Source organism: Geotrypetes seraphini, chromosome 12 (genome assembly GCF_902459505.1).
Source record: "Geotrypetes seraphini chromosome 12, aGeoSer1.1, whole genome shotgun sequence".
NCBI classification, from domain to species: Eukaryota; Metazoa; Chordata; class Amphibia; order Gymnophiona; family Dermophiidae; genus Geotrypetes; species Geotrypetes seraphini.
Window position 1 is genome coordinate 60,056,938 of NC_047095.1, and position 27,604 is coordinate 60,084,541.

The window sequence follows — 27,604 nt, forward strand, 5'->3', positions numbered from 1 at the left end:
AGTTTAATATGTATTTGATTAATCACTTATATCGACTTCTAAGCGATGTACAAAAGATAAAAATATTGAGTTACAATAATCAAAGGGAAACAAATTATATAAATATGACTGATAGGACAAAATTAATTGATACAGAAGGAAGGGGTAGGTGAACAAATACAATTTAAAATAGTAAAGAAAACATATAAGGGAAAAACGTTAGGGAAGGGGAGAGCTAGCAGGGAAGAAACACTGCAAAAGAGCACTTTGTTGCTCTTCAGTGATGGCTTTCAACAAAGTATTCAAAGACAAGTAAATAACAGTCCAAACGAAGGTCAGACTTGTCCACGCACTTATTTTCTCAGTGGTCAATTATGGATGTGAAAGCTGGACTCTACGGAAAGCATGACAGAAAGAAGATTAGCTCATTTGAGCTTTGGTGTTGGAAAAGGATTTTATATATGCCATGGACCGCCAGAAGAACTAACAAATCAATTATTGAAGAGATCAAACCAGCTATGTCACTTGAAGCCCAAATGATGAATTTACGACTGTCTTATTTTGGTCACAACATCAGAAGTGAGAGATCACTGGAGGAGGACATCATGTTTGGGAAGATCGAATGAACCAGGCGAAGAGGGCAACCTGCAATCAGATGGCGGGACATGTTCGAAACAACCATGGAGATGACAGTGGAGGACCTACTTCAAGGTGTTAATGCTTTTCTTTTATTCATTCTAGAAACTAAGGACTTGAAGGACAGCCCAGAGAGATGGGAGGAACAGCAAAAGAATGCAAATGAAGCTCCCTACAAGAGTCTCGCGAAAAGAGGTTGACTACTGGCGTGTTCAGGAATAGAGTGTGTGTCTACTAGAAAGAAGATTAACAAAGTGAGAATCTAATCCTTCCTTAAATCACATCTGAACTTGGTACCAGCAGTAGTCTTGTCATGTTTCAGCTTAGCCATAATGCCAGATTACTTTGTTCATCTCATGTTTGTTTATCTGTTACTACTTATATGTACTTTATAACAGTGGTATTCAACCCAGTCCTCAGGGACCACCCGGCCAGTCGATTTTTCAGGATATCCACAATGAATATGGATGACAGAGACTTTGAAAACCCAACTGGCCAGGCGGTCCCTGAGTTCTGGGTTGACTACCACTGCTTTATAAGGTTATTTAATTGCTGTAAACAGAGTCCAGCCTTCTTAGAATGATGACTCGATATACAAAGTTAAGCTTTAGTTTAGTTTATTAAAGAAGGTTATTAAAAACTGAATTGTTTGTTAAATATGTTATGATTGAACTGTTTTATAGTTTGACTATTATGTAATTTTGCTGATAATGGCAGTTTTTTATTTTTGTAACAAAAACACTTTCACCAAAATGGAATAAATACAGGTATAACAGTAATGAAACATAAGCAGAAACCAATCTTAACGGAGGAAAAAGCCTCAGACAAGGGCCCGCCCACCTCCACAATGGTGGAATAGCGGTGTTCGGGCGGTCACTTCACTGGCACAAAACCTCCTGTTTTGATGGTCCTAGCAATTAAAGGAGAAAGTTAAGTCATTATCTTCTTCTACTTCACTCAACTCTGAAAGCAATTTTCAAACACATTGCTAGGACCATCAAAACAGGAGGTTTTGTGCCAGTGAAGTGACCGCACGAACACCGCTATTCCACCATTGTGGAGGTGGGCGGGCCCCTGTCTGAGGCTTTTTCCTCCGTTAAGATTGGTTTCTGCTTGTGTTTCATTACTGTTATACCTGTATTTATTCCATTTTGGTGTATTCCATTTTGGTGAAAGTGTTTTTGTTACTATTAGTGGTTTTCACCATATCCGAGTTTTGTTTTGTTTTTTGCTATAGTTTTTTATTTTTGTACATCACTTTGAACTGAAAAGTACTACGATTCATAAATACATTTTTATGTTATATTATATCCTGTTATTTGTTGAAAGGCTTTCTCCAATTGTATGAAAAAGCATGTCTATGCAGCACAGAAATAAAATGTCATTTTCTTAATGCCTCAGCATATATTTCTCTACAAGGAAATGTAGAATGTCTCTAGTTTGGATAACATCATCTTTAAGAACTTGAAAGAAAAAAGATTATATAAAACCAATTAGTGGATTCTAGATGAATGGTTAAAACCTTTCAGGAATTAAGATGCTTTATTTTGAACCTAAAAGTCATTTCATTATTGTGTGCAAATGAGGCATTTTATTGAATCTGTATTAGTACTACAGAAAATTTCCTTCTCCGTGTGTAAATATTATTGCTTTCATTTGGCTGTGTTTGAATATTAAATTTAAAAAGAAATTCAGTAGACTCTGTTAACCAGAACTCTCAAACAACCAGAAAAAAATCTAAGAAATACTATAATACTTTAAATAAAAATGAAAATAAAATCAATTTCTGGCAGAAATTTAAGTGTAAACTTGGCATATTACACCTAAGTACACCCATTCTTTGCTTACCACATATCCGGTAGTTTGTCTGGAACAGTTTATGGTAGGGGTGCCCACACTTTGTGGGCTTGCGAGATACTTTTAAAATGATCAAGTCAAAATGATCTACCAACAATAAAATTTTAAAAAAACACAAACCACACTGTACGCAGAAAAAATGTTAATTATCATTTATGTTCCAGGGTTTTTTCAAAGAGGTCAAGGCAGATGACTCTATGCAGTGTCACCTCAGTAACAACTAAACAAAAATAGACAAATATACCCCCCTCCCTTTTTACTAACACGAGATAGCAGTTTTTAGCCCAGGAAGCAGCGCTGAATGCCCTGCGCTGCTCTCGACGCTCATAGGCTCTCTGCGCTAAAAACCGCTATTGCGGTTTAGTAAAAGGGGGACATAGTGCAAAATATAGACAGCAGATATAAATTCTCAAAACGGACACATTTTGATCACTAAATTGAAAATAAAATCATTTTTCCTACCTTTGTTGTCTGGTGATTTAATGAGTCTCTGGTTGCACTTTCTTCTGACTGTGTTTCCAATATTTCTTCCCTTTTTTCAGCCTCCTATATGCTTCCTCTCCTCCAGACCTCAATTCTCTCCCCCAACTTTTTTTTCCTCTCTCCCTGCCTCCCTTTCTTTTTTTTCTCTCTTCATGCCCCCTTTCTTTCTTTGTTTCCCTTCTTTCTCCCTGCCCTTCCCCAAGCCACTGCCACTGCCTTCGGGAAACAGGCCCCCAAGCCACCGCCGCCCCAAGCTCTCCCTGCAGAAGCGTCGGGCCGAGCAGAATTCCTCTCCCCAACATCAATTCTGCCGTCGGAGAGGAAGTTCCAGGCCAGCCAGGCAGCGATTGGCTGGCCCGGAACTTCCTCTCAGACTGCAGAATTGACGTCAGGGAGAGGAAGGTTGATTGGCTCGGTAGATTGCGAAGGCAACGCGAGTGGGCTCCGCGATCGACTCACTTTGTCTTCGCAATCTACCGGTCGATCGCGATCGACTTATTGGGCACTCCTAGTTTATGATATGGCATAGTACGGGGTTTGGTATAGTTAGGCCTATTTCTAATAATAGTAACTCTCAAGCAACCAGAAACTACATTTATCTGGCATCTATCAATCCCCATTGGAGAGTCTACTCTATCATATTCATATAGGTGGTTTGCAAAGGAATCTGTAATGAATCTTTTTTGCCCTTCTATCCAAAATTGGAGATCAGATTTTGAGAGAGAGATTTTGCAGATGCTGTTTAGTATCCGAGTGTTGCACTGAGAGGTTCAGTATAAATTCTTGTGTAGGTATATGTGCACCCTAAATAGGTCAAACAGCAAAAGTGAATACCTTGGAATATTGTGTTAACTATGTAAATGTGGTAAGAACCTAGGTCTGTAGTGTTTGGATATCCCCAATTGTTTTAAACATAAAGGGTAAGTGCTAAGCTCAACACAGGTGAATGTTCTGTGCTCATATTAAAGAGGTTTGCTTAATATTGGGGGATGCTCAAATATCCACAGAGCTGGCACCTATGGTTGGCTGAATGATATAGCTGATATGACCATTACTAAGCTCAATGTTTTATTTTTAAAGGAATACTTCCTTATAGCAAGAAAATATTTATTGCATTACTGGATTGATGAATCCCCCCCACTACTATCTTGGAAAATACAAATGAATGAATAATTTGGTGGGAATGGAAAGATTGTTGGTGAAATTTATTTATTTTTTTGTAATACTGATGTCTGAGTATATTCTGGGAATAGTTTATTGGATCTTTTAACTTCAGATAATATCTTTGCATAAGTCACAATGCATAAAAAAATTTGAATGAATTGTATTTGTGGAAGCTGTTGAAACATCCATGCTTGATGGAATTTTATGCTTAATTGTATGGCGAAAAAGCGAGATAAGTGAAAATAATTTTGTTTGGAAATGAGATTGTGTACTTATTCAAGTTTTAGTGATATGCTTAGCACAATAAACAGGTTGATCATAAGGGGGCCTCATGCTCTAGCAGCAGGTTAGGATCTTCCATGCAAGTCAAGTAAAACTACCTAGGCTTTCTGTTACTTATTAAGAAATGCTCTGTATTGGCGCTATCAGATGTCGCTCTGCTTGCATGGCTGATTATGCTGTTATCTACAGAGAACACATGTAATAGGTAAACATGTTGGTTTTATTTAATCTATAATAATAAAACCCTAAGTGCGTATGCGCACTCCCACTTGCGTGTTCCGTGATCAGTAGATCCCTGGTAGGTAGGAGTGCGCATGTGCGTCTAGGGTTCTGTTTCCTCTAAGCCAGTTCATCATCGTCACACACCCCTCCCCCGCCGCACCTGAACCTCCGTTGACCCTCCCACCCAACTCTCCCACCGCGAGATGACCACAAACCTCCCACCTCCAGCATCATCTGCAGCACTACAAACACACTGCCTCACGGCCCTCTACCACCCCGATTTCCTCTGCCGCGTCCCTGATGATATCATCAGAGACACGGCAGAGGAAATCAGGGCAACAGAAGGCCGCGGACGCTGCCAGAGCCGGGAGGCCCGTCGGTTGACTCGCAATGGGAGGGTCAGTGGGGTCGGCTGCACAGCAGTGGTAGTGGCGGGGGGGGGGAAGATGGAAACATGCTTCTCATGGATTATACTGCAAATGGGGATGGGAGGGAGGTAGGCAGGCAGGCTGGCTTTGGAGGGTGGAGGTGGGACAAAGTCTGGAAGGCAGTGAGGGGGACATAGGAAGGAGGCACTGGGGGGCACTGAGGGCACTAAGGACATAGGAGGCACTGAGGGCACTAAGGACACAGGACAGAGGCACTGGGGGCAATTAGGACATGGGAAGGAGGCACTGGAAGCAATAAGGACACAGAATGGAGACAATGGGGCACTCAGGACACAGGACAGAGGCACTGGGGGCAATATGGACATGGGAAGGAGGCACTAAGGACATGGGAAGGAGGCACTAAGGACATAGGAAGGGGCATTAAGGACATAGGAGGCACTGAGGGCACTAAGACATAGGATGGGACACTAAGGACATAGGAAGGCAGAACTGGGGGCACTAAGGACATAGGATGGGACACTGTGGACATAGGAAGGGGGCCACGGAGAGACAGGCAGGCATGGTGCAACAAAGAAATACAGGCAGGCAGGGGGCCAGGGAGACAGAGACAGAAAGAAAGACAGATAGGGGGCCAGAGAAAGACACAGACAAAAAGAATGACAGACAGACAGCATGCAAGAAAAGAGACAAAGAAAAAAAAAACCCAGACAGACACCTACTCTAGCACCCGTTAATGTAACGGGCTTAAACACTAGTCTGTTATATTTGCTTTATGGCTTCTGCAAGTTTACTTTAGGCTTCTAATGAATAGCATGTATGACTGCTAGTCTATGTGGACTGGCATAGAAACCCATTAGCTTTAACACTTGAACCTGTTGCTTTCTTAAGTCCCTCATGAGATTCTGCCTCCTTGGTTACTGTCTCTGTGGGAAAGATGTGTGCTATGCGTGTTCTTTTGAAGAAATACAATTGAGCAGCCTTTTGGTCAACCTCAAGAGTACTGAGGATAACTATGTTGTGAATATACCATAACTGATTTCAGTCAATATAAAATCTAAGTTTGCTTGAAGAAAGATATTTACTATGCAAGCTTTTGGTATAAGTAAATAGACTAATAAAGAAATCATCTCTGCTAGTTTCTTTCACTTTTTACTGACTAATTTTGAATCAAAAGTGTTATGAGCTGTTCTTGTTTGCAGAGAAGAATAATAAAAAGGATGAATCAGTCACAAAGATAACTAGATTTTTTTTTCTGATCATGTGTGGGACTTACCATACAGCTTTGCTATCCTATGGAGGTGAATATTCAGGGTTGATGTTTTTCTCATGCCACTGAACTGAAAATTTTTTAGCTTGCTCACTTCTTTTCTTATAAGAACATAAGAAACGCCTTCACCGGATCAGACCGCGGTCCATCCAGTCCGGCGATCCGCACACGCGGTGGCCCATTTAGGTACTCCTTTTTGGAGACTCGAATTTCCCGTATCCCTCAATATGATTTGCAAGAAGGTGTGCATCCAACTTGCGTTTGAAACCCAGAACAGAAGTCTCCGCCACAACCTCCTCCGGAAGAGCGTTCCAAGCGCCCACCATTCGCTGTGCGAAACAGAACTTCCCGACATTTGTCCTGAACCTGCTGCCACTCAGTTTCAGGCTATGACCTCATGTTCGTTTCACATCCAAAAATGTTAGTAATGCTGCTTCCTGGTCTATTTTATAATCAAATCCTTTTAATATTTTAAAAGTCTCAATCAAATCCCCTCGCAGTCTTCTCTTCTCGAGGGTGAACAGCCCCAGCTTTCGGAGGCGTTCTTTGTAGCACAAATTTTCCATTCCTTTGACTAGTTTCGTGGCTCACCTCTGCACCCTCTCCAGCAGAGTTATATCCTTCTTAAGGTATGGAAACCAGTGTTGGACACAGTATTCCAAATGCGGTCTGACCATTGCTCTGTAAAGTGGTATTATGACCTCTTCCGATCTACTCGTGATCCCCTTCTTAATCATGCCTAACATCTCCTCCCCTTTAAAAAAATTCACCTCTAAAAATGAGTTCAACATTGTAAACAAGTTGTTAGCTTAGCCTAAGAGCTTTAAGATGCTCCTTAGGTGAAAGATGTCTATCACTGTGCCCAGAAAAATTGCAGTGTCTATTTGTGATGAGATAACAATATATAATTACTCCACTGTATCATTGCTTCCAAGAGTGAGGTGCTACAAGATAAAAAGATAATATAGTCTTTGCTGTTGGATTCTTACATTATGGTGGAAACTAAAAAAATAAAAAATGTTTAGTCTTGGAGGCACTGCAAGATCAAGCCCTTTTTATGGCAATTACTGCCATGAGTGTTAGTAGAAAATTTGAGAAACAGAGATCAATGTAGTGTCACTAGTGTATGAAAGTGTCCAGCACAAATCTTAGCATGTGCTGGGAACAGAGAAAAACATGAAGATAAAGTCACTGTATTGAGATAGATACAAGTTAAGAACATAAGAATAGCCTTACTGGGTCAGACCAATGGTCCATCAAACCCATTAGCCCGTTTTCACGGTGGCCGATCCAGGGCAAGCAGAGGCTTCCCCCATGTCTTAATAACAGACTATGCACTTTTCCTCCAGGAATCTGTTCAAACCTTTCTTAAAACTAGCTACGTTATCCGCTTTTACCACAACTTCTGGCAATGTGTTCCAGAGCTTAACTATTCTCTTTAGTGAAAAAATATTTCCTCCTATTGGTTTTAAAAGTATTTCCCTGGAACTTCATCAAGTGTCCCCTAGTCTTTATAATTTTTGACGGAGTGAAAAATTGATCGACTTGTACCCGTTCTACTCCACTGAGGATTTTATACACTTCAATCATATCTCCTCTCAGCCGTCTCTTTTCCAAGCTGAAGAGCCCTAACCTTTTTAGTCTTTCCACATATGAGAGGAGTTCCATCCCCTTTATCATCTTGGTCATTCTTCTTTGAACCTTTTCTAGTACCGCTATATCTTTCTTGAGATAAGGAGACCAGAATTGAACGCAATACTCCAGGTAAGGTCGCACCATAGAGCGATACAGAGGCATTATAATATTTTTAGTCTTGTTAACCATCCCTTTTTTAATAATTCCTAGCATCTTGTTTGCTTTTTGGCCAGTGCCGCACATTGGGCAGAAGGTTTCATCGTATTGTCTACAATGACACCCAGATCCCTTTCTTGGGCACTCAACTCTAAGGTGGACCCTAGCATGGGACTCCAAAATTGTGGCTCAGATAGGACTTTTATCTCCATCTATATGCTCTGAATGGGCTGCTGAATCTCTACTGATATAGTTGCAGTGGTTGACCAGGTACTGGATAAAAAGCAGCAGTTGATTTTGGACAAATTAGTGATTGAGTACAAGAGACTGAAATGTATCTGTAGGTCCTGGATGTGAGAGCAAATAAAACAGTTGAAGGGGAAAAATGGATGACTTTGAAAACCATTCAGGGCATAATAATCTTAGACTGATTAGTATCCTAGAGACATTGGCTGATGTAGAACTTGGAGGTTTCTTGAAAAATGAGGAAAATTTATGTGTGCCCATGAGGAGGGTGTGTGAAAATTTGTTGGGCTAATTAGGTAATGGGAATTTAGAGATGTTTTAAGTGATGTAAGGACATTATAATAAAGGGTGATACAGGAGGGGAAATGGTGGATTTGTATGAAAAAATGTTTACTGCCTGCTTGTATATTTGAACAGCGATGAGGGTAAGGTTTGATTGTTTTACTATTAGACTTGTTATTGTTGAGATTTTATGATTTTTATGGAAAAAAAAATAACTTTTGTTCTTAATCTTTCCTTTTCTATTTTTAATGGAGTTCTTTTCTTGATGAATATGAACTATGTATTGTAAACTGCTTATAAATAGAAATAGAATAGAAATAGCTAAGAAGAAAAAAAAAAAAATTTAAATTGATTCAGGTTGGGCAGACTGGATGGACCATTCGGGTCTTTATCTGCCGTCATCTATTATGTTACTATGTTAGATCCTTTTAGGCTGTTATGCGGTAATTAAAGTTCTTAATAAACATAAACATACTGTAGATATGGTGGGATAAGCCAGGATACTGGAATGTGGCCATACTTATGAAAATAATGGGGAGAGATTTGGGGTTAGGAGGAAGATAAGGTGAATGATAAGAAGAATGAGTGACTTGGGGAGTGACTTGGGGAGGAGAGAAATGGCCATCAGAGATCAACGAAGGATAAAGAGGGGATGGAAGGTGAACCCTGGTAGCTCAGACCCAGAACTGGAAGTTTGGTGGCTGGGAAACTCCCAGTTAAATGTAATGTTATGTTATGCTAAATTAATAGAAGAAGTGACATGCTGTAAGTGGGGAAATTAATTTTGTGGCATGGGTGGGAGATATCTTCTCCAGTGAAATGACACAAGACATTAAATGGCCTCCAGGGAGAGGGAGTGAGCATTGCTGTGTTGAAGAAATCATCAAAGCAAAATAGCACATAAACCGAGGAAAAGGGTAGGAGAGGAATTCAGGGCCTCATATAGCTTGGAAAATTCCTGTATGCAGAAATGGTTTTAGTTGAATCTCTGGTTCATTAATGTTTTTCTGTGGCTCATGTTAGACTTATTTGTATGTTGGCATGACATTGGGGCAACCCCCTCAAAGCTAATGTTACTTGTGCAGCCCACCCAGACCCAATTATAGTAATTAACCACAACTACAGGCTAAAGGGAACCAACCTCTGAGCATGAGCCAACTCAGATGTCTCACGGAACTTATCTGCTAGAGGGCACTAATCTTTGAATACATTAAATATCTACAACTCCCACCCAATCTATCTTAAACAGTGAACTAACAGAAATGAGTTGGTATCTCATAACAATTCTCTACAGATCAGCACCAGATGAACTGAAGCCTACTCCACCCCTCTCAACAGTAGAGCAGATAACCCCTCTGAACACATAGTATCATCATGGAGTCATCCTATGATAAACTGTGCTGCCCACATGCAATGGGTGATCCCAGTGCTGGTTGGACCACCCAGACACCAAAAGCCACACCACAGTCACGTACCCATAACTAACAACCAACCTAACGCCAAGGAGAAAATCTCAAACTACATAGCAAGAATTCACACCTGGGCAACTACTAACAAACTTAAATTAAATGCCACCAAAGCCATCTGCTTCCACACAGCTCAGCAGAACGCCCTGATGAGCATTAATCTTCAATCCAGTACCATCCTCGCAGTGGAGAAATCTTCAAAAGTGCTAGGCTGCATCCTGGGCGACACCTTCATGATAGAACCTCAAGTCTCTAGCCTCAGGAAAAAGACCATCTTCTCCATGCGCCAACTAAAACTCATTAATCCATACTTTCATCAACATCATTTTGCGCAGATCGTCCAGTTGATGATAATGAACTCGGCCTACATTGTAATCAGTACCACATTAGTTCACAAACTACAGCTCATACAGGACACAGTGGTTAGACTAATCTTCAACCCAAAGAAATATGACTCAATCTCAGCCTCAATCTCATCGCGGATCCTCTTCAAAATATCTTGCATCTTACATCACTTAATTCACGGAAACTCAGCCGATCCCCTTACCCAGTTATTTTCAACAGCCTGGTCCACCTCTAGGAGAATCATAGACAGAATTCAACTAAGTCTGCCTTCTACAAAAAAATCTCCATTACAGGCGAATGTTCCACTTAAAAGCTTGGAACGACATACCAGAAATGATCAGAAAAGATATTAATCACACGTCATTCCAGAAAAAGCTAAAAACCCTCTTATTCGACCGCTGAATCAACACATCTCTCCTTGAATTGAACCTAACCTCATCATGTTCTGGACACATCAGACTACTCCTACCTGTCAACAGAGCCTTTCCCGCTCCCCTCCTTTCCCTTCCCTCTAACAAGGCCTCCTTTCCAAGCCCCCCCTCCTCTTTAATCCTCTCTGTAAGTAGCCTGGAGCCTGAATAGGTATGAGCAACACACAAAGCATTTCTGTACCAAGACAGGGAGCCAACCCAGATGTAAATGAAATGGTAATTGTAAAGCCCATTTCTAAATTGTTTAATGCAACTCCTAGAACATAACAATGAGCCAAAAATGACCTATTTAAATTTATAACTTTGCATTTGTAACTATGACTTAACAGTATTAATAACTGTACTGATCTACCTTTACTAGCAACTTTATTAAATGTCTGTGTTAAACTATCCATTGTAACTTCCTGGGTGACTGACCCAACCTCTTGAAATGTAATCTGACCTTGAACTGACTAGGTAAAGGTGGAATAAAAATCCTGATTAATAAAACATAATATATTATTAGCATGTGCTAAATTGTTAGCATGTCTTAGTAATTTCTTCTCATTCCAGTTAGTTTGTACTATTCTTAGCTAGCTCCTCTTTTTTTTCTTTTAAATTTTCCCATATTTTATAGGGTTTTACCCTACCCCAAGTGACATGTTAGAGCAATGGTGCCCACACTTTTTGGGCTTGCAAGCTACTTTTAAAATGACCAAGTCAAAATGATCTACTAACAATAAAATTTTAAAAAAACCCACAAAGCACACTGTACGCATAGAAAATGTTGTCATTCCTATTCCGGGATTTTTTCAAAGAGGTCAAAGCAGATGACTCTATGCACTGTCACCTCAGTAACAACCATACAAAAATAGACAAATACCCCCCTCCCTTTTTACTAAACCACGATAGCAGTTTTGAGCGCAGGGAGCTGCGCTGAATGCCCAGCGCTGCTCTCGAAGCTCATAGGCTCCCTGCGCTAAAAACTGCTATTGCGGTTTAGTAAAAGGGGACCATAGTGTAAAATATAGACAGCAGATATAAATTCAGACACATTTTGATCACTAAATTTAAAAGAAAAAATTATTTTTCCTACCTTTGTTGTCTGGTGATTTCATGAGTCTCTGGTTGCACTTTCTTCTTCTGACTGTGCATCCAATCTTTCTTCCCTTCTTTCACCCTGTATGCTTCCTCTCCTCCAGACCTCATTCCCTCCCCCAACTTTTTCTTCATCTCTCCCTGCCTCCCTTTCTTTTTTTCTGTTTCTCTTCTTTCCTTCTGTCTCCCTGCCTGCCCTCTTTCTTTCTTTCTCCATGCCCTCCCCCAAACCATCAGGGAACAGGCCATCAGGGAACAGGCCCCCTGGCCAACCAGCATTCCTCTCCCCGACGTCAGTTCTGCCGTTGGAGAGGAAGTTCCGGCCCAGCCAGGCAGTGATTGGCTGGCCAGAACTTCCTCTTCGATGGCAGAATTGACTTCGGGGAGAGGAAGGCTGATCAGCCCGGTAGATCGCCAAGACAAAGTGAGTCTATCATGATCGACTCACTTTACCTTGGCAATCTACCGGTCGATCGCGATCGACCTATTGGGCACCCCTGTGTTGGGAAGGGGAATGGACTTTGAATAAGCTAAGTCTATTATTTATATATTTATATAAAATAATTGAAATAAGTAAATAGTTGGGAAATAGTACTTGGAATCATAAAGAATCCCACCACCTGTATCTATTGATAAGGGTGAATATCTGAATTCCTAAGATGTACTGTTATAAAGAAACTGGACTAAGAAAGAATTTATAAAGCATTGATATATTATCTAGCACTATTATTCTATCTAAGTTGGTACAAATGGTTTTAGCATTTAAAAATTTTTTTATTTTGAATGGGGACGTACTGCCTGCTTCTGTTGATGTGTTGGATGTGCTGGCTTGTTTCTTGTGTGGTGGATTTTGGTGTTCTTTAGATTTGCAATCTCTTTCATTTGACCTCTCATTAATTTTCACTTTCTTTAAGCCCTGCTAATACAAGTGCTTGGCTTTGGCAGACATGTGCTATTTATTCACTTAGTCCCCTGGGTAAGGCTTAGTCAATAACAGTAGCAACACATCAGAATATCTAGTACAATACACATCTGCATGCTGTTTTCCTTTTTATCCAGGCATACTTAGAACAGGATCTGGTTTACCTGTCAGGATTAATATACTGAATAAATATCTGTGTCTGCTCTGTGTGGTTGCAGGGACCGTGGTAGTTCATTTTATACACATTTTTTTTACTATCTTTTAGATCTGTTGTGAAGAGAGTAAGAGCATTTACTGTAAAAGTGAAGCAAGGCAATTGGAAGCCTGTGCTGTTACTGGTCAGTGAGGTTGTTTTGTATGGTTGCTCTTTGTGCCCCAAGATTTTCTCTCACACATTTCTGAAATAAATGGAGTAAATGAGTCACATTTAAAAAGACCAAATGTGGAATGGGAGAAATGTGCCACAGCAATGCTGCAGGTAGTAAGGGATTGTTTAATATCTCCACGGCATCGCTCCTCATCTAACGAACGGTAAGTTAATTCATCCAAGCATAGAATACATCACTAAGGCTAAACTTAAGTTCCTTTAGAAAGAAACAAATGTAACTAATTGTTACATTTTATATCTTTAAATGTGATCTGGTATTGTTTCTCTTTTTAATTTTGTACATTATTGTGATTGGTTTTTACTCAAGAAGAGGGTGTCTAAATAGTATAAATAAATTAGTTTTCTCAGTGTTATGCTGCATGCAGATCTATGAAATTGGTTTAGTTTAGTGATCAGAGGTATAATTGTCTATTTTTTTTTTAGTAACCGGTGTATAATTCTGTAATGTATGTAGGCAACTTAACCAGAAGAACAAATGCCATTTTTTTCTGTGAGGATGCATGCAGGCTACAAAAGAAGTGAGGCTTATTTTACTTGACAATAAAATTCACTAACATAACTCTATTTTCTATAATTTAAGGTGTGTTAAAGAAAACCTTATTAGCATGTTTTTTTTCTTCTATAAAACAGTCTCCTATGTTAATGAGGCTGTTTGACTTCTAAGGAAACATACTATTTTGAGTTCCAGGTCTTGTTTTGTGCTTTCACACCTGGGATAGTGATAGGTTCCTGAATTGCAACAGACTTCATGAAATAATTATGAAATGTATGAGAACATAAAGCTTTCTTTGTGTTTGTGTGTGTGTGTGTAATTGTAATTGAGCTTGGTTGCATAAGAGCCATATTCTGCTTTTGAGTATGGTGATGATAGATGCCACATTTTATTTAAAACTGAGAAGAGGTGTTAATCTGCTTCGGGTAATAGAAAGTCTGTGAATAATCTTGGGATTTTTTGTAGTACTTGCCAGTAAGCCCAACCGTTAGGCAAAACTAGGCATTTGCCCATGGCAGCATTATCTTGAGGACAGTGAAGAGCAGCTGCAGTCAAAGCATAACAATGTCCTGACAGCCACACAAACTTCAACTTGAATTTTTAGAGGATGTTTGATAATCATGATAGTTGAGTTTAATTATCAAAGTCTTAGGGCTCCTTTTACTAAACTGCGCTAGCGGTTATAGCACACGCATGCCTCCATAGAGCTGGCGTTAGTATTTTCCACGTAGCGCGGGGGTTAGCGCTCACTAATCTTCAGCACACACTAAAAACGCTAGCGCACCTTACTAAAAGGAGCCCTTAGTGTGTGGGGGGGGGGGGGAGAGGGTGCCAGAGGTTCATCTATGGCACCCACTACCTTTGCATTGGCTGAGATTTGTGGTTCATGAAATGCCTTATTTAATGTGGAAAGGTTAATGTTTGTGCTTAGAAATTCTGCTACTTTTTAATATGTTTTCCTGGTAATGGTTCTTAAAAGATAGAGCCCTCACAATTATTGACTCTATAAGGATGAATTTTAGGTTTCTACAATTAGCTATGCATATCAGTAGACTACATGTTTTAATTATATGACGGGTGCTGAAAAGTTCTCAACCCAACCAACTCTTCCGCAAACACCTAAAAACCTGGCTATTCTCAAAACTGTAACACTTCCCCCCTCTTAGGCCTCTCACCTTCCTCCTTTACACCTAACTCTTTAATCTCTCCACTGTAGTTCCTCTCTCATCTTTCTTCCTGTAAACCGTGCCGAGCTCCGCATTCGTGGAGATGGTGCGGTATATAAACCCAAGGTTTAGTTTAGTTTAGTTTAGTTTAGTCAAAACATAGAATTTTATTTCTGCAAATTGGCACTTAACAAAATAAGGTAACACTCTTAATCCCAGGACAAGCAGGCAGCATATTTCCACATTTGGGCGATGCCATACACAGAGCCTCGGTACGAACAGCTTTAAAAGTGCATCACCTACTTGCTGGTCCTGCCACACTAACATAGGTACATTTGACCATATGCTGTTTCACTGCCCAAACATTTCCAACTACTGGACACAAATATGGTCTGTGATATGTGACTTACTGCCAATACATTATGAACTGTCGTATTCAATTGTAATTTTTGATTGGTTTGCTCTTGATGACAGTCTAGATAAATATCAGAAGAAATTATTATCTTGTCTATTACAACTGGCTTTTAAAGCAATACTTGACTGGAAAGACTTGGCTACCTTGAACTCAAATGTCTGGTAAAACATAGTTTGGCTGTATGTTAAATATGAGAAAGTGGCGGCTGAAAAGAAAAAGACACTAGAGGTCTCTAACAAGATTTGTCTCTTTAACAAGATTTGATCACCTATCACTGCTGTGTTATTACTACATTGATTACTATATATCTCACTGTTATCTGTCTTCTTATTAAAATATTGGTTTTGGATTCTTCATTTGAAATGGATTAGTCAACTCACTAGATGTATACAATAACTTTTATATGTAGTACTTGGTACCCGTGTGTAACTTTGCTTATTATACATGCAGTAGTGCACCCCTGATGTACTGGGGTTTTTTTTTCTGTTCTTGTTTATGGTTCCATGTTTTATGTACTTTATGATCTATAATAATAAAAAGCTAAGCGCGCATACTCACTCGCGCCGCGTGTTCCCCAATCTGTTGCGCTGTGGCGGCACGAGTGCGCATGCGCGCGTATTACGTCACCACAGCCTCCCTGCTCTCCACCTCGCGCCGCTGCTTTTAAAATTCCCTGCTGGGGAGGGCAGGGATGTGGGAGTGTGAGCTACTGGAGGGCCCGGTAAAGGTCGGAGTCGCTGCTTCCAGCTGGCTGCACCCACAGATGATGGAGGGGGGAGGGGTTGATGTTGGCTCCCCCAGCTCAGATGCGTCGCAGCCGTTGGGCCGGGGGAGGGGGGGCCGCCGAAGAAACGAGATGAAGCAGCCGCACTTTCCTTGACTGTGCGGCTCGCGCCTCTTTCCCTCCGTCGATGGCGCCAAAGCCCCGGGTTGAGGAGAGCCCGTGCGTGTGGCGATGCGCATCCGACCCTTGTTGCCCAAGGAGGTGTCTACACAGCCACCAGTCGTGCCTGCGGGCGGACCCCCAGGGCCGGCGGGTTGAGCCTACCATCCAATCCTCCCACCGCGAGATGAACACAAATCTCCGGCCTGCAGCAGCTCCATAGCACTCTAAACATTCTGCTTCCAGCCTTCTACTGTCTTGATTTTCATTGCCGAGGAAATCAGGACAGTAGAAGGCCGCGAAGCAGAATGTTTAGAGTGCTGTGGAGCTGCTGCAGGCCGGAGGTTTGTGTCCGTCTCACGATGGGAGGGTCAGTGGGGTCGGCTGCATGGCAGCAGTAGTGGCTTGGGGTGAGCGGGGGGGTAGATAGAAACCTGCTGCAAATGCCGAATTCTACTGTAAGGGAGAATGGGGGGGTAGAAATTAAAGGTTCTACTGCACAGGGGGATGGGAGGCAGGCAGGCAGGCTTCGGGGGGAGGGTGTGGGTGGAACAAAGTCTAAAAGGCATTGAGGGGGGCATTAGAAGGAGGCACTGGGGGCACTAAGGGCATAGGAAAGGGCACTGAGGGTACTAAGGACACGGGAAGAAGGCACTGGGGCACTGAGGGCATTAAGGACATAGGAAGGGGCACTGGGGGCACTAAGGACATAGGAAGGAGGCACTGAGGGCACTAAGGACATAGGAAGGGGCACTGAGGGCAATAAGGATATAGGAAGGAAGCACTGAGGGCACTAAGGACATTGAATGGGACATTAAGGACATGGAAGGCGGCACTGGGGGCACTAAGGACATAGGATGGGACAAAGAAAAAAAAACCCAGGCAGACAGATATTACTCTAGCACCCGTTAATGTAACAGGCTTAAACACTAGGGGTTGCTTTGGGGGGGGGGGAGTGTGCTTGGGACAGACAGCTTTGCTCTTGCGGGAAGACAGAAGGGGCTATGAAGAGACAGGGAGAGGGAAAGGGGGCTGCTTTGGGGGAGGGGTGGGGAACTGTGCTGGGGATAGACAGCTTTGCTGTGGGGGGAAGACAGAAGGGGCCATGGAGAGACAGTTAGGGAAAGGGTCTGCTTTGGGGGGAGGTCTGTGCTGGGGGCAAACAGCTTTGCTCTTGGGTGAATACAGAAGGGGGCCACGGAGAGACAGGGAGAGAGAAAGGGGGCTGCTTTGAGGGGAGGGGTGTGCTGGGGGCAGACAGCTTTGCTTGGGGGGGGGGAAGGAGAGTGGCCAAGGAGAGAGAGAGAAAGAAACACAGACAGACAGACATATCCCCGTTAATGTAACGGGCTTAAAGACTAGTAAATAAATAAAAAGATTGAACTAAAAAAAAAAAGTGCATCACCTCTTTAAGATTTTAGAAACTTTGCAACTGCCCACACCGCACATGAGCAAGTGCCTTCCCGCCCAACGTAAGCTCATGGTACCTCAGTTCTTCATTTTCCGTGGAGCAAAGTTATGTTTTTCCGCGGAATGAAGTCTGTTTAGTTCTTTTTGCCTGCTTCCTGCTTCACATATTTTTTCTATTTCCTTTTTCGCCTTATTGTTTAAAAAAAAAAAAGAGAGAGAGACTTTCTTCCTCTCTTTTTCCTCATGGGCTTTGCCCTTTGAGGGTTCGTTTTTCTCTTCAGCAATTGAGTTTAATCTTGCTGATGTGGTCTTTCCATCCATGTCTAGACAGTTAACGGGTTTTAAAAAGTGCTGTAGGTGTCAGAAGCCTATTTCCCTCACTGACCCGCAAAGTTGGTGTTTGCAGTGTCTTGGGCCTGAACACTGGTGGAAACTTGTGCCCAGTGTTCCACCTTGCAGAAGCGCTTGATTAAAAGCCATAGACTTCAACAGGAAAAATTGTTTGGGGCTGCCATGGACATTGATAAGACCTCGCAAACATTGAGATTAAAGACTCCTACATCGGTACTGGGAGATCTTGCACCATAGGTAAGCCAGCTAAGAATCCGCCAGCTTCCTAGCAAGCATCACAGGTTGCACCAGCATCGAGTCCCTTGATGCAGACCAAGCAGTGTCGCTCACTTTTATGGCTTGCCTCTTCTTCGAGGTGTGCATCTTTGCGGCACTGATGGTACTGGAAGATAAGCCAGAGGTACCGGTGCTTTCTTTCTGGGAAAAGCTTGATGAGTTTTTCTAAAGGGAACTGGGTGACATTTTAAAACTTCAAGCACCAGCATTGACTCCCTCGGTACCGGCCTGGTCTGAGCATACTGCCTTGAAGTCCCATGGTACCTCAGTCAGCTCTCCGGTAGAGTGTCAGCATGGATCTTCATCCAGTCACCATTGATCCTCTTGACACTCTACTTCTAGACATCGGTCATCACATCAATGGTCAAGTGCGATCCATTTCATTGAGACATCCTCCTCTTTCACTCGACATTCAAAGTCAAAGAAGCAATGATCTCCATTGTGTACTTCCAAAACATAAGAGAGCTTCATGTCATACTTTCTCAGATCGGTACTGGAGTCATCAGAAACATCGATCTCCTCGATGCACACATAAGAACATAAGAATTGCCACTGCTGGGTCAGACCAGTGGTCCATCATGCCCAGCAGTCTGCTTACGCGGCGGCCCATAGGTCAAACACCAGTGCCCTAACTGAGACTAGCCTTACCTGCGTACGTTCTGGTTCAGCAGGAACTTATCTAACTTTGTTTTCCCCTATAACAGCCTCCAGAAGACCATTCCAGTTTTCTACCACTCTCTGGGTGTAGATGAACTTCCTTACGTTTGTACGGAATCTATCCCCTTTTAACTTTAGAGAGTGCCCTCTCGTTCTCTCTGTCTTGGAGAAGGTGACCAACCTGTCTTTATCTACTAAGTCTATTCCCTTCATTATCTTGAATGTTTCGATCATGTCCCCTCTCAGTCTCCTCTTTTCAGTCTTCCCACTGTATGGGAACTCCTTCAGCCCCTTAACCATTTTAGTCACTCTTCTTTGGACCCTTTTGAGCAGTACTGTGTCCTTTTTCATGTACGGCGACCAGTGCTGGACACAGTATTCCAGGTGGGGGTGTACCATGGCCCAGTACATGGCCCATGGCATGATAACCTCCTCCGATCTGTTTGTGATCCCATTCTTAATTATTTTTAGCATTCTGTATGCCCTTTTCGCAGCCGCCACATATTACGCGGACGGCTTCATTGACTTGTCAACCAGTACTCCCAAGTCTCTTTCCTGGGGGGTTTCTCCAAGTACTGCACCAGAAATCCTGTATTTGTGTATAAGATTTTTGTTACCAACATGCATCACCTTACACTTATCCACATTAAACCTCATTTGCCATGTCACGGCTCATTTCTTGAGTGTGTTTGTCATGTTGCAGGTCTTCGCAATCTTGCGTCTTCACTACTCGTCTGCAAATTTAATCACCTCGCTCGTCGTATGAATTTCCAGGTCATTTATAAATATGTTGAAGAGCCATGGGTCCAAGCACCGAACCCTGCAGTACTCCACTCGTGACACTTTTCCAGTCTGAGCATTGTCCATTTACCCCTACTCTGTTTCCTATCCGCCAGCCTGTTTTTAATCTAGGTGAGTATTTCACCCTCAATTCCATGGCTCACAATTTTTCAAAGTAGTCGTTCATGCAGAACCTTGTCGAACGCCTTCTGAAAATCCAGATATACAATGTTGACCGGGTCACCCTTGTCTATCTGCCTGTTTACTCGACCCGAAGAAGTGCAGCCAGTTCGTCAAGCAAGATCTTCCTTTGCTGAAGCCGTGCTGGCTGGTCTTCATCAGATTGTGTCCGTCAAGGTGATCAATGATACGGTCTTTTATCAGCCCCTTTATCATCTTTCCCAGTACCAAGGTCAGACTCACCGGTCTGTAGTTTCCCAGATCTCCCCTCAAACCTTTCTTGAAGATCGGTATAACATTCACCACTTTCCAGTCTTTCGGAATCCTTCCTGATTTGATCGACAGATTGGCTATTAGTTAAAGCAGTTCAGCCCTCGGATGGATTCCATGCAGTCCTGGGGATTTATTGCTCTTAAGCCTATCGATCTGCCTGCATATCTCTTCTAGACTGACTGTCAACCCTGTCAGTTTCCCGTCTTCATTTCCTGCGTATAGCCTGTTGGCTTCCAGTATGTTGTGTATATTCTCTTCGGTAAATACAGACGCTAAACATGTGTTCAGTTTGTCGGCCATGGCTTTGTCCTCCTTTAGCACTCCCTTTATTCCATGGTCATCCAGCAGTCCCACCGCTTCCTTCGCGGGTCATTTCCCCTTAATATATCGAAAGAACGGCTTGAAGTTTTTTGCCTCCTTGGCTATTTTTTCCTCGTAGTCTCTTTTGGCCCCTCTTATCGCCTTATGGCACCTGCTTTGATGTTGTTTGTGCTTTTTCCAGTTTTCGTCCGTTTATGACCTTTTTCATTTGTTAAACGAAGTCTTCTTGTTTCTCATCGCTTCCTTCACCTCTACAGTGAGCCACACCAGTTCCTTGTTCTTTTTCCACGCGGTATATATAGATTTTGCACCTCGGTTACTGTGTCCTTAAAAAGGGACCATGCTTGCTCTAGCGTTTTTTCAGTGCTTATCTTCTTCTTAATCTTCTTCTCCACCATGAGTCTCATCCCTTCATAATTCCCTTTTTGGAAGTTCAGTGCGTGGCAGTCGTTCTAGATCGATGTTTCGCCCCTGTGTCCAGGTTGAAGCGGATCATATTGTGATCACTGCTTCCCAGCGTCCCTTCTACTTCTACACCTTGGGCTGGTCCTCGTAGTTCATTTAGAATTAAGTATAGAATTGCATTTCCTCTCGTATTTTCCTTGACAAGTTGTTCCAGGAAGCAATCTCCTACAGCATCCAGGAACTTGGTCTCCCTACTGCAGCTGGAGGTGCCTAGGTTCCAATCTATTACCGGATAATTGAAGTCACCCATGATAACTGCATTGCCTCCCTTGCAGTTTTGTTTAATATCGTCTGTCATTTCTCCCTGGGGAGCGGTAGTAGATGCTGATCTTCATTTCCATTTCATTTGTTCCGGGAATTTTGATCCATAGAGACTCTACCTTATTTTTCATTTCCAGCGTATTCTCTCCGGTAGACTCAATTCCCTCTTTGATGTATAGGACAATACCCCCACCTTTTTTATCTACTCTGTCTCTGCGGTATAGCTTGTACCCGGTAGCACAGTGTCCCACATGTTTTCCTCATTTTACCATGTTTCCATGATGCCGATGATGTCAAGGTTATCTTTTTGTGCCATAGCTTCCAATTCCCCCATCTTATTCCTTAGGCTCCTTCCGTTCATGTACATGCACTTGAGTTTGCGGCCTGCTACTTTCTTGCATTTCCTTCCCTCTTGTGTCCCTTTTGATCCGTCAGGATTTCTGTCTTGCCTATGATCCGGTGAGTCTTCTCCGCTATCTTCCTGCACGGTATTCTCTGGTATACCATCGACTCTTGGTCGACTGTCTGCTTTCCCCTTCTTTCTAGTTTAAAAACCTCAATTTCTCTCTTGATGTTGCTTTCAAGTAGCCTTATTCTGTCTCCATCTTTCCTGAATAGCTTGCTCTTCCCCCAGAACATCATTCAGTTGCGCACCAGCGCCACACCATCTCCAAAGCTTCTTTATGACTCTGATTTACAATCTGACACAGATACTGAACTCTCTGGTTCTGCAACTGAGGCTTATGATTCCCCCTCAGAAATCTCCGTCAAAGACAAGATCTCCTTCCAAAACACTGTCTTTTACTAAATTTATTAGACAGTTAGGCAAAGACCTACCTATTAAACTGGAAGCTGACTCTGCTTTCAGTTCTGAATATTTAGAGGCTGTGGACTATGATGAGCCTCCCAAAGTGCTCCTTAAATGACAATTGCATGCTATTAAAGAGACTCTACACAAAAATTAGGAAATTCCCTTGACTATTAAAGCGGCTCCCATAAAGCTGGATTATATTTATAGAATCATTTCTTCTCTGTTGTTTGATAAACCACAGGTTCAGCATCAATCCTTGGTTGTGAAATCAACTTTAAAAAAGTAATTTGAGTTGAAAGTCTATTGCTCAGCCCCAGCAGGATATGAAGGCTAAGTTATCGATATTGCTCAAGGGTTGTTGGGTAAGATTTGCTTCTTCGCAGATGATACCAAAATCTGCAATAGAATAGACATGCTGGATGGTGTGAATAATATGAAGAAAGACCTGGAGAAGCGTGAAGAATGGTCTGAAATTTGGCAGCTAAAATTTAATGCTAAAAAAGGCAAGGTCATGTATTTGGGCTGCAGAAATCCGAGGGAACGGTACATTTTAGGGGGTGAAGAACTTAGGTGCACAACAGAAGAGTGGGACTTGGGTGTGATTGTATGTGATGATCTTAAGGTGGCCAAACAGGTTGAAAAGGTGACAGCAAAAGCTAGAAGGATGCTAGGGTATATAGGGAGAGAGGTATGGCTAGTAGGAAAAAGGAGATTATTGATGCCCCTGTATATGACTTTGGTGAAACCTCATTTAGAATACTGTGTACAATTCTGGAGGCTGCACCTTCAAAAAGATATAAAAAGGATGGAGTTGATCCAGTGTAAGGCTACTAAAATGGTATGTGGTCTTCATCATAAGGCATATGGGGGACAGACAAAGATCTCAATCTGTATACTTTGGAGGAAAGGCAGAAGAGGGGAGATATGATAGAGACATTTAAATATCTATGTAATGGAGGTTATTGATGCCTCTATATAAGACTGGTGAGACCTCATTTAGAATACTGTGTACAATTCTGGAGGCCGCACCTTCAAAAAGATGTAAAAAGAATGGAGACAGAGATCTCAATCTGTATACTTTGGAGGAAAGGCAGGAGAGGGGAGATATGATAGAGATATTTAAATATCTAATGTAAATGTGCATGAGTCGAGTCTCTTTCATTTGGCAGGAAACTGCAATGAGAGGGCATAGGATGAAGTTAAGAGGTGATAGGCTCTGGAGTAATCTAAGGAAATACTTTTTTGCAGAAAGGGTGGTAGATACATAGAACAGTTTCCTAGAAGAGGTGGTGGAGACAGAGACTGTCTGAATTCAAAAGGGCCTGTGATAGGCATGTGGGACCTCTCGGAGAAAGAAAGAAATAATGGTTACTGCGGATGGGCAGACTAGATTGGCCATATGGCCTCTATCTGCTATCATGTTTCTATAGCCAATCAAGTTCTCCTAATATGCATGGACAATCAGGTGGCAAGCAGGAACAGGTTCTCTCCTTTGCCAGGAAGCCAAGAAGATTTGGCACTGGGCTATTGCTCACAATGTATTCCTTAAAGCGATCTATATTCAGGGAGAGAGGAATTCTCTCACCACAAACTCAGCAGATTTCTGCAACCACATAAGTGGACGCTCAACTCCACAGTCTTGCATTAGATATTCTCTGTTTGGGGGACTCCTCAGATAGACCTGTTTGCGTCCTCCCACAATAACAAGCTGCCTCAATTCTGCTCCAGACAATACTCTTCACAATGTGTAGAGGCATTCTTCTGTATTTGTCACACAAATTTCTTTATGCGTTTCCACCAATTCATCTCATTCTCAACACATTAGTCAAGTTCAAACAAGAATCGACTATCATGATCGTAATAGCTTCTTGATAGCCCAGAACAACCCTGGTTCTCCCTTCTACTGCAGCTCAATCTCAAGGAACTAATAATCCTACAGATCTTTCCATCTCTTTTCACACAGAGTCAAGAATCTCTTTTACATCCCAATCTCCAGTCCTTGTACCTGACAGCTTGGTACCTCTTGGGATGACCTCAGCTGATCTTTCTGATTCTGTCCAGCTCATTTTGGATGCATCCAGAAAACCACCTAAGCAGCAGTGCTACCATCAGAAGTGGACACGGTTTTCTATTAATATTGTTCTCTGTAGACTCATGATGCCTCCCTTCAGCTCATCTCAAATATCTCACTTGGAAAGTAATATTTCTTATCTCCATTCTGCTCGTTGAGTGAGTGAGCTTCAAGCGCTGGTGGCAGACCCATCTTTTACAGTGTTCCACCATGACAAAGTAGTGCTTCACACCCATCCAAAGTTCCTCCCAAAGGAATTGAATTTCATCTCAATCAATCGATTCTGCTTTCTGTGTTTTTTCCCAAGCCTCATTCTCACACTGGAGAAATGGCTCTTCATATTTTAGACTGTAAACAAGCTTTGACTTATTACTTACAGCGAACTCAACCACATAGACCATCTCCTTTGATCCTAACAGGTTGAGACGGCCTGTATCCAAAAGAACTATTTCTACATGGTTGGTGGCCTTTACTGCCTTCTGTTAAACTCAGACTGGAGGGTCGTGTCACAGCTCACAAGTCTGAGCTATGGCAGCTTTAGTTACTTACTTACATTCCACTCCTATTGATGAGATCTGTAAAGCTGTTACTTGGTCCTCAGTTCATACATTCACGTCTCACTACAGTCTGGAATCTTATTCCAGATGGAATAGTCACTTCGGCCAAGCAATTTTGCAAAATTTATTTTCTTAATGGCCATCACTCTCCATCCCATTGTAGTAAGCTAGGGAGTCCCACATGTGAGAACATGCTGCTTGCTTGTCCAGATATTCTCACAAACTACCCACTTCCCCTGGTTGGCTTCTTAGCTTGCTTACAGAACTGAGATACCGCAGGTTTATGTTAGGCGGGAAGGCACGCGCGCATGCACAGTGTGGCCAGTCGCAAAATTTCTAAAAACTTAGTGGCGATGCATTTTTAAAGCTGTCCGTACCGGGGCTACGTGGATGACGTCACCCATATGTGCGAATATCTGCCTCCTGTCCCTGGATAATACCCATTACTGTAAGTAACTGTGCTTTTCAGCTACACTAGCAAAATAATGCTCAGAATTTAGGAAGTTGGTTGCTTGGGCTGAGAACTTTTCAGCACCCCACAAGTTGTTCATAGAATTGCTATAGATAGAATAATAGCCAGGAAAGATGTAGTAAATCATGTATAACTCTGGTTATATAGCATGTTCCTGTTTAGGTAAGGGTTAAATATGAGGACTGGATGCTGATGCAACCACTCCCACGATTCCCAGCAGCTTGCTTCAGCCAATTGCTCTATACAGAAACGGTGAGATCACTGAAGAAAAAATATTTCATTGAATTTTTCCCAGTCATTCCTCTTGCTCTCTTTGTACTTAGGAATGCTAAAGTGAGAAAGATTTTAAGACATTTTGGGCCCTGCTACAGATTTTCTAGAAGTGGATTATTTCTGTTTGTTATTACCATTTTATGCTTACAATGTATTTGAAAAGAGATTCTGTATTAGGAGGCTGGATTAGCATGCCTGCTATAGCTGATGTTCTCAAGTATTCCTGCATTATGTGTTGGTCTTCCAGGGAAAAAACAAATGTGGAACAGGATTTGAATGAGAGAGAAGCAGCAATCAAAGAAAGAACAAGTGAGGTCCAGGTAAGTGAGCTATAAAATTGTTAGCCTTTGATCTTTAACTTTGCCAGAGCTTGTCTTCTACTGATAAACAATGGATGATACCACACACAGTAGCATGAGAAAGCAAATGAACAAGCTTATGGAAAAATAAAATAAACCGAACAGTCACCTTTATTTTCTGACAATCTGCAAGAATAATGACATCATTCCCAAAGGACTCAGGATCTCCCTGATTCCTACCCTCCCCTCTTTCTGTTAGACTGTCATTTCAATACTTTGATGTTTTACTCTCATATATTGATAGCTGTCTTCATTTGCTTATCCCTGATCTGAAGAAAGATTACATTTGAAAGCTAATCTAACCATGCTTTAATTAGTCCAATAAAAAAGTATATTTTTGTTTTGTTTTATTTTTTTATTTCTACATATCTTTAAGAATGGACTAATACGGCTGCCACACCATTTCTCTCAAGATGACTCTAAACTACATTTTAGTGCTTGTCTGGAATAAATGAGAGACCTTAATGACATAACAGATTAACTTAAAAGCTTACACTAGGAATAAAAATATTTTTGTGTAAGACTGTGTGATACTTATTTTAAGCTTTTTTTTCTAATATTTTTATCATTCATTTTGAATGTATTATTGAAGCATGCTATTTGGTGATTCACTTGGTGTTTCAAGGAACACCTTTAGACTTTCTGTTTGTTTCTTGATATATATAGACTAGTCTTTAAGCCCGTTACATTAACGGGTGCTAGAAAGCAGCCCCCTTTCCCTCTCCCCCTCCAGTTCCTCCCTAACTGTCTCTCTGTGCCCCCCATTTTGTGTGTCCCCCAAGCAAAGCTATCTACCTCCCAGCACACCCCTCCCCCAAAGCAGACCCCTTTCCCTCTGCCCCTCCAGTTCCTCCCTGACTGTGTCTCCGTGGCCCCCTTCTGTCTCCCCTCCCAAGCAAAGCTGTCTGCCTCCCAGCACACCCCTCCCCCCCAAAGCAGACCCCTTTCCCTCTACCCCTCCAATTCCTCCCTGACTGTCTCTCTGTGGCCCCCCATTTTGTGTGTCCCCCAAGCAAAGCTATCTACCTCCCAGCACACCCCTCCCCCAAAGCAGACCCCTTTCCCTCTGCCCCTCCAGTTCCTCCCTGACTGTGTCTCCGTGGCCCCCCTTCTGTCTCCCCTCCCAAGCAAAGCTGTCTGCCTCCCAGCACACCCCTCCCCCCAAAGCAAACCCCTTTCCCTCTACCCCTCCAATTCCTCCCTGACTGTCTCTCTGTGGCCCCCATTTTGTGTGTCCCCCAAGCATAGCTATCTACCTCCCAGCACACCCCTCCCCCAAAGTAGACCCCTTTCCCTCTGCCCCTCCAGTTCCACCCTGACTGTGTCTCCGTGGCCCCCCTTCTGTCTCCCCCCCAAGCAAAGCTGTCTGCCTCCAAGCACACCCCTTCCCCAAAGCAGGCCCCTTTCCCTCTCCAGCTCCAGTTCCTCCCTGTCTCTCCGTGGCCCCCCTTCTGTCTCCCCCCCAAGCAAAGCTGTCTGCCTCCAAGCACACCCCTCCCCCAAAGCAGGCCCCTTTCCCTCTCCCCTGCTCCAGTTCCTCCCTGTCTCTCTGTGGCCCCCCTTCTGTCTCCCCCCCCCCAAGCAAAGCTGTCTGCCTCCAAGCACACCCCTTCCCCAAAGCAAGCCCCTTTCCCTCTCCAGCTCCAGTTCCTCCCTGTCTCTCTGTGGCCCCCCTTCTGTCTCCCCCCCAAGCAAAGCTGTCTGCCTCCAAGCACATCCCTCCCCCAAAGCAGGCCCCTTTCCCTCTTCCGCTCCAATTCCTCCCTGTCTCTTCAGATGGGATCAGACAATTTGCAGCGATGGGGACTGAGCTCGCAGACACAGAGACAAATTTTTTCACCATGTCATTCTCTAGCCTTGTCCTTCAAGCACCCGATTTTCTCTTCTCGCGGTCTGGCCAGCT

The 27,604-nt window shown here is 42.7% G+C and overlaps 1 protein-coding gene across 3 annotated transcripts in view; it reads left to right on the forward strand.

Moving 5' to 3' along the window:
• EPS15 (epidermal growth factor receptor pathway substrate 15) overlaps positions 1-27,604 on the forward strand; it is a 312,116-nt gene that overhangs the window by 158,630 nt on the left and 125,882 nt on the right. For all 3 annotated transcript variants that reach the window (XM_033915879.1, XM_033915877.1, XM_033915878.1), the window contains exon 13: positions 25,590-25,662. In XM_033915879.1, the coding sequence (XP_033771770.1) occupies positions 25,590-25,662 (73 nt within the window). The remainder of the gene's footprint in view (positions 1-25,589; positions 25,663-27,604) is intronic.